We start from the raw sequence: 7,543 nt of genomic DNA, 5'->3' as shown, positions 1-7,543 counted from the left end.
TAATACTGTTCATCCTTATGTTATCTTCATATTGTTGACAAATGCTGTTACCAGCTGAACAGAGCATATTAGACAAAAAAAAACATCAGCAAATTCACAGTTCTGTTGCATTTCTGACACTTAAAAGCCACTGTGAATTAGACATTCACACAGTGTACAAAGCAGCGGAGCCACAGTCATTTTACTTGCTTTAGCAAGTTCATCACTGACCACTGACAGACGATGTGTCGTGTGTGTGTGTGTGTTTTCAGAGTATGGAGTCTGAGCGAAAACAGAGTTCAGCTGTCGGTGAGGAACAGCAGAGATGAGCAGCAGCTGGCACCACAGCTGCCATGCAAAGCCTCAGTGCGACACCTGGAACAGGAGGTCAGAGTAAAGCCACAAAGCCACTGCAGATTTGAAGTCTTTAAAGTCAGAGTGCAGTGGTGGTTCAATAAATATCAGGCAGACAAACGTTTTCCATTTTCTCACACTCGCACATGTATAATACACTCTGCAAGAATAAAACAAGATTTTTAATTGTGTTTCTTTTACCTAAGATAAAAAAAAAAACAGACATCAGTCACACACATTATTTCCCCAACCCTTATTTTTGATATTGAACATGCAAAGAGCAACACTTATTACTGTTTTTTAAGATGGCTTTGATTAACAATTGTTCAGACTCCCTAAAAGTCTGCTGGAGTTTTTTTTGGCTGCTTTCACTCATTTTGGGTCCAGACAAAATTGTGTTTATAGAACAGGTTAGTCGTAGTTCTTTAACAGTAGTTTTTTTTTTTTTTGTTAAGTTCTAGATTAAACTTATGTTTAGTGACCCTGTGAAAAATTCTACAAAGGGCAAGAAAACAAAAAAACATGCTTCATCTGTTATGATTATTACGTTTTTTTTTTTGGGTCATGGCCTCCTGCAGGTCATGACACCCTGAGTGGAGAGCCATTCAACACCTGTGTAGACACAGCACTGCTTCACTGCTTTCCTGCAGGACACTTTTCTGCTTGAAAAGGTCACAGTTCAGACAAACAGCACTATTTTAAAGGTCAAATTCAAGGCTAAAAAGTGAGGAAAAAAAGAGCCAAAGTGCAAAGAAAACCTTTTTCGGCTTTCAGAAAGCCTTAAAGATCACAAGATGAGAATGTTTGTTCCTGTCATTCCAAAATAAAAATAAAAAATAAAAGAATGGTGTGCACTCGTACTTTCTTGTGCCTGTAGGTGGTGCTGTGGGGTAGGACCAGAGATGAGCTCCACCACAGGATTTACTCTCAGCAGCCAATCAGGGGCTGGGAGGGTCAACCCGCTCATGTTTACGGAGAGGTCATCCACTCCTCTGTGGTGTTTCTCCACAACAACTATTCAGAGGTAACATGGAAAAAATGTTAGGAAAGTACTGGGGATTTGTCAAATAAAATCACTTCTTTACAAAATATGTGCCTTTTGCTGGCCTCTTCTACACATATTTGCACGCCTAATAAACTTCGGTAAAATAAAAACATGAGATCAAAAATGTTTTATTACAGCAACAGTCTAATTCCTTCCTTTCTTTGTCATCCTCCTCCCTCAGCATTCAGTCTCGTTAGACATATTTCCAATGGTTTTAAACTTTTGAACTACCATTCTGGCTGTAGAACTTTCTTACAGCAATACCCTGACTAATGAGGATCAGCAATGGCATGTTTTCTTAACTATTCCATTTTGAGGAGTAGTTAATAGAAATGGACCTCTGCGTCACATCATATTTATAACATAGCTAAACAGGATCTAACTACTTAAAAGTTCCTGGACACACTTAGTTATACAATGAAAAAAAAAATACTTAGTTTCATGTAATCTAAGCGTCAGTCAAGGGTTGTAAAAGTGGTGGTGGCAGTGATTAATAGAAAAATCCTTTCTTAATGTGGGATGTTTCTAAGACGTCGAAAAAAAAAATGTTTTAAAAATTCAATGCAAATTCAAACACTACTTACTTTATTGAAACCAAATTCCGCGATTAAATGAAAATCGTGTAATTAAGAAATTTAATGTTGTAAATTAGCTTATTCAAAAAAATAGGGGAAAAAAAGAAAAATATAGTTTAATGCCATAATATTGGAACAAGATTATGCCACTGCAGTTAAAGATAATTTTCTCTACTTTCCTAGCAATTTGCTTGTGTTTACTGTTTATTTTAATTACCTGACTTAGATACTAAATTTAAAGGTTTTTTTTAAATCAGCTATTTATTAACAGTGCACCGTATTTAGTTATTGTAGTGCAGTTACTTTATTGTATTGGTTGTTCCATTTTCTCTCAATTGAACAACCAAGAACAGAAATCTGATTACACCTCTGCTATGTGTTCACAGGAACAAAGTGAACGATTCTTGTTGTTGTTCTCTTTTCACCTCTTAATCCTCTCTCTGGATCACTCCCGAGAAGACTTCATATACGAGGTACTATATATCCAGTCTGTCAGTTCTTTTATCCATCCATCCATTTAACTCACCATATTGGCTGCGTTCACACCGCATTCCGAAGTGACCCAATTCTGATTTTTCTGACGTAACATGACCTGTATCTGATCTTTTCATGACAGTCTGAACAACAGAGGCCGGATTTTTTTTTGAGTATGACCCAGGCCACGTGGATATCCGATACATATCCGGTTCAAATGAGCACTACTTCTTCTTCGTGGCGGTTGGCAAAACACTGAGTACGCTCTCTATGTGTGACGTTATTGCGCCCTCTACTGCGCATGCGGGACCCTTTCAGGTCGTGTACGGTTCAAACTGGAGAACACATACAGGTCCCACACAAGTTTGAACGGCCACGGAAAAAAAATAATAATCCGATTTGAAAAAAAAAAAAAAAATCGGAATTGGGTCACTTCAGGCTGCATTGTGAATGCAGTCTTAATTTGCTGATAGATTTTACTAAATGCTGGCAGAGTAATGCATGTCACTCAAAGGTTTTGCTTTTCCTTTCCCGGCAGGGTATACTTCCTGTTTCAGGCCTGTCTGTTCGAGCCGTATCCCTGCAGCCGGATGCGTCACATCCAACACACATGTTTGAGATCACCAGTGAGGGGAAATTTTTAATCTCAGCGAAGATCTGGCACTTGGGTGTACATTCACCCAGTTCTGTCTTTTTTTATCCAGGTGCAATGGTGGACTCCAAGGTGTTTACATGTGCCAGTGCAGGAGAGTCACAGAGATGGATTCAGCACATAGAAGACCGGAGACATGAGTCCATGATGCAACCCATGAGTCCCTCCCAGTGTGCTCTTTCTTATCTTGTAATGTTTTCACATCTGTTGCACATCTGGTTCCAGCTGCGGATGGCCGGAGTGGCGCAGCTGATATCGTGCTTTTGTCTTTGTTCACCAGCTGCCTTGTGATGAAAACTGGAAAAGAGAGGAGCTGAAGAAATATGTAATGCAGGCTCCCATATGGAACTGGGAGGGCTCACCCATACACCACATGGGTCAGCCTGGACACATCTCTATTGTTCACATCATCAACACTCAAAGACAGGTAGTCGGGTTTTCTGGTTTCATTTGCAGGACTGCTTTTTAAGCACATTCCCAACAGGATTAGTTTAATAGCAGAGCTTATTTTAACTTCAGTTCGATGACGGCTCCCATGCCGTTGCACACGATGTGACTAATCGTGTATCATACACCGATGAACATCGTTCAGAGGAGGATGTCGAAAAATATTGAGAAGGCATTCACTTTACATCAACGTCTGTTTTCATTTAGTTTCCAAGAGGTGCCATGGCAACAATGCAGTAAAATTGCAAGCTTGAGATCATTATAAACTATGAAAAATATCCTTTTAGGGAGATTTTAATTGATAATTGTGGTCTTGTAGGGTCTCCAAGAAAGACTGATGATTCTCTTTCCTCAAGATCTCCTGCTGCTTTCTGTGGACAGTAAGCGGCTGCATATAAAATATGAGGTACTGTATAATGACGCTGAGAGGAAAATCCATAATAACAGCTCCTGCACCACCATGAGACAGATTTGTGTGAAAATAATCATTACAGCATTTCACGTTTTGCAACACCGGTTTGGGGGAAGATCTGCCAAATTGAACCTGCTACTTGTGTCTTATTTTAAAATGTGTTTTTAAAAAAAATCAAGAAATGTTCTGTAGTATAATTAATGAAATGCATACATTCCTTCTTTGTGTTTTTCATGTTGTCTGTAACAGGGCAGGTTGGCGAGACAGAGCATCAAAGCAGTGGAGCGCTCAGCACTTCCTGGACGCTTAGAGTTTGAACTAAGAGGTAAACAAGTCAGAAAATGCTTTACTATTTGTCTTTTTTTAAAGAAGAAACATTCCCCTGTTTTTGTTTTTACCATTTTGCCCGAATGGGGAAAATGCAAATGCACTTACTGGCTTTATAGAACGGCTGTGTTTTTGGCTATAGGGGAGCTGGTGGAGACGCTGCAGGTCTCCTGCACCTGTGTGGAGGATTATCAGGCCTGGATTTTTCATCTGCACCAGGTTAGACTAATTTAGCTCAGATTAGATTAGCTGTATTTGTCACATGCACAGTTACACGCAGTAATGTGAAATCTGTTGTGGTATCTGCTGCCAAAGAGAAAAACACAACGATAAAGGCTGAAGTTTCACACAGCACATAAATAATCTTAAATAATAAAAAGATAAGAACTATACATTATAAAAAAGATAATAACTATAAATAATACAGAGATAAGACGTTAAGAACCAATAAAAGGATAAGAACTTAAATTAAGGCTCAGAACTGAACAAATGAATGACTTTGTTGTGTTACTTAACATAAATTTTCAGCATTAAAGAAGGGCTAAAGGCAGAATGTTGTGTTAGAGAAATGCTATTCCTAACACTTTCCTGAGGAACTTCTTTTTATTATCATTATATTTTCCTAGGAATATTGACAGTTGACTTTGACCAAGCTGTTTTTTCTCTTCGATCCACAGCCAGACAGAGACAGTCACATCATAATGAGTCAGCCGCTGCCTCCCTTAGTGCCAAAGCTGCAGAGGAACAGGATGGAGTCGCAGGAGCCGATTTTAGCAGGCGACCAGTGTCACATCAACGGCAGGAGCTGACCTGCAGGTCTCAGGAAAATCTCCAAAAGTGGACTCTTCAATATAAATCTAAATAAACTTTTAGATAAAGTATTTATTACTTGGATGTTTGCCAGAACAAGGGGGGAAAGTTTTTGTCCTAATTTAGATATAATTCACTGAGTTGACTGTTTGTAAGTACCGGAAAAGAGAGTCTGGTCTATTTCACGTGTGAACAGACTGAAACCAGGCCGTGACCTGGTTTAAGAGGAGAGATGGTAAATATAAAGAGCAGAAAGCCAGGGCTGAAAATATTGTACATTTATGTATGTAGAACTTTACTAGTAAACAGTTTTCAAATAAAGACTCACTTACTGAGCATTGAACAAGTACCAGTGTTTATCTGAGAGTTGAAACATTTACAGTAGTGTGCAGAACTCCAGTGTATAATGGCATCATATTGACAATGGCATCAGGGTTAAAAACCAAAAGCACTGGTGGAAACGATTCAAATTCAAATGTCTCTGCATATAAATTACAGTCACACAAAGAAAACAAGCCAAGTTCTAACTCTTTGTACACAACGCCATCTACAGTAAAATACATCAGAATCTGGGGGAACATAAATACATATGCTACAACAGTTTAAATTACAACAAACAGCTATTTGACAGGAAGTCCGAAACATTTCATGTGCCACTGGAAAAGTGGATTATTGTGGTCCATAAACAGGCATCATTAAATGATGCTGATTGAAACGAGCTACAGAAGAAAAACACTGACTTAAAGCCAGGTCAGAGGTCAGAGTGGAGCAGGTCTGTGGCATGTACATTTTTTACTTGAGCATCTGTGAAAGTAAAATTTATATTTTCACATAAGTTTGAGAATGGAGTCAATTTACAGCCACACATCACGAGCATAAATGTCGTATTATTTTAGGAATTCAAATAATTAGTTCACAATTCTAAGAAAAGTCCAGTAGACTCAGTTCGACTCGGGAGCGAAATTGCAACATTTGTTACATGTTCAGCTGGTGTGGTTTGCTTTCTCACTGCACTGTCAAACTTAAAAAATACTTTGAAAAAATATGTTTGTCCCGCACCCCCCCAACCTGTGGCACCGTGAACTGCTGAAGGAAACGACACAAAAACATCTGAAAAAGACACTTAGTTCAACTCCCTTCTTCACACATTGTAAACAAGAATCTCGTCAGATTTTAGCAGGATTTATCTCGAGTCTTCGGTAAATGACCACAAACCATTTTTTCTGGTGGCGCTAGACTCGCACGTTTGCTTTGGTTGTATTTACCCAGAATGCTCTGTGCTATAGTCTGTTCCTGCTTTTGGAGTGTTTTCCAGTCCACTTGCATTCACATGTATTTGAACTGCACCAGAGTTCACTTGGGCTGAACGAAGACCGAGATTTTTAGGCAAATCAGTGTTTGATTTTTTTGTCTGCAACAGAGTTTGATTGCGCATTCCCACCTCTACACAAACAGACTAGAGTTTGATTAAGACGGACTAAACAGGGATGGTGTGAATGCATCCTAAGTCTCTAACAGGATTGGCCAACTGGTAGAAAGTGCATGCATTGCTTATACTACATATCCCACAATGCTCTTCGGGTCCATTGGTGCCCAAAGAGCACTTTAAGTACTTTTCCTTGCTACTCCAAAGCATGGACTTCAGTGGTTAGGTTGTTCTGCATATCAGTGTTTTTCAGTCCTGGTCCTCAAGGCACAATGCCCTGCACATGATTTTAATTGATTGCTGATTAACAGGCTTTTGCTGAATTGCAATCATCTGAAAGGGAAACATCTACAACATGCAGGTCAGAGTGCATCGAGGACCGGGGTTGGGAAACGCTGCTGTATATAAAGACATAGGTTGTCAAGATATTTAAACTCGCAGTACAATCAGTTCCTGGCCAAATCAGAAGAATCCCTAAAGTGATATGGCATTTATGCAGGTGAGTGCATGTCAAGGTTTGACTGGAGTTGCTATGTTTGTTCGCTTTTCATAGCAAACACGTTATTTTCCTTATATACAGTAAACAAATATAAAAAGGTCTACCCTAACAACCGTTTTCTGGTCAGTTCACAAATTCTTAAAAAACAGCAAATATCCCACACAGGAGGTCTTTTTATTTTAAATATATGTTTTTGTCAGTAGTAAATAGTGCATCATTATTTGGGTTTTTATTTTCAGCTGTGAAAATTTGGCTACAATTTACAACAGACGGTTCAAGCGTTTGAAAGTTACTAAAAAAAAACAAAAAAACAAAAAAAAAAAAAACTGCTCGTGTTTTTCAGAAATACATTCGCCTCAGGACTCAACTAAATTATAGATTTTGATGGAACAGTTTGAACAGAAAATTATTGCTTTCCGCACAGGGAGATGCATTGTCTCGGGATTCATGTTTTGTAAATAGAAAAACAGTAGTTTGCAAAATGACTCGGGCCGAAACATATTTCCTTTGGTTGCAGTTGAAAGAAGCTAGACTTCTTTTGCA

The 7,543-nt window shown here is 38.8% G+C and overlaps 1 protein-coding gene across 1 annotated transcript; it reads left to right on the top strand.

The window, feature by feature from the left end:
• The first annotated feature begins 207 nt into the window (after positions 1-207).
• Positions 208-7,303, top strand: LOC103150489 (uncharacterized). Its single transcript, XM_016680705.1, has 10 exons — positions 208-366; positions 1,211-1,357; positions 2,340-2,426; positions 2,966-3,053; positions 3,132-3,268; positions 3,360-3,506; positions 3,846-3,932; positions 4,188-4,263; positions 4,408-4,484; positions 4,943-7,303. Exons 1-10 carry the CDS (start codon positions 223-225, stop codon positions 5,072-5,074), a joined length of 1,122 nt encoding a protein of 373 aa, XP_016536191.1. The 5' UTR covers positions 208-222; the 3' UTR covers positions 5,075-7,303.
• Positions 7,304-7,543: the final 240 nt, after the last annotated feature.

The sequence above is a fragment of the Poecilia formosa genome, unplaced genomic scaffold, assembly GCF_000485575.1.
Source record: "Poecilia formosa unplaced genomic scaffold, Poecilia_formosa-5.1.2 Scaffold255, whole genome shotgun sequence".
NCBI classification, from domain to species: Eukaryota; Metazoa; Chordata; class Actinopteri; order Cyprinodontiformes; family Poeciliidae; genus Poecilia; species Poecilia formosa.
Note: the sequence above shows the minus strand (reverse complement) of the source record. Positions and strands in the feature narration are given on the sequence as shown.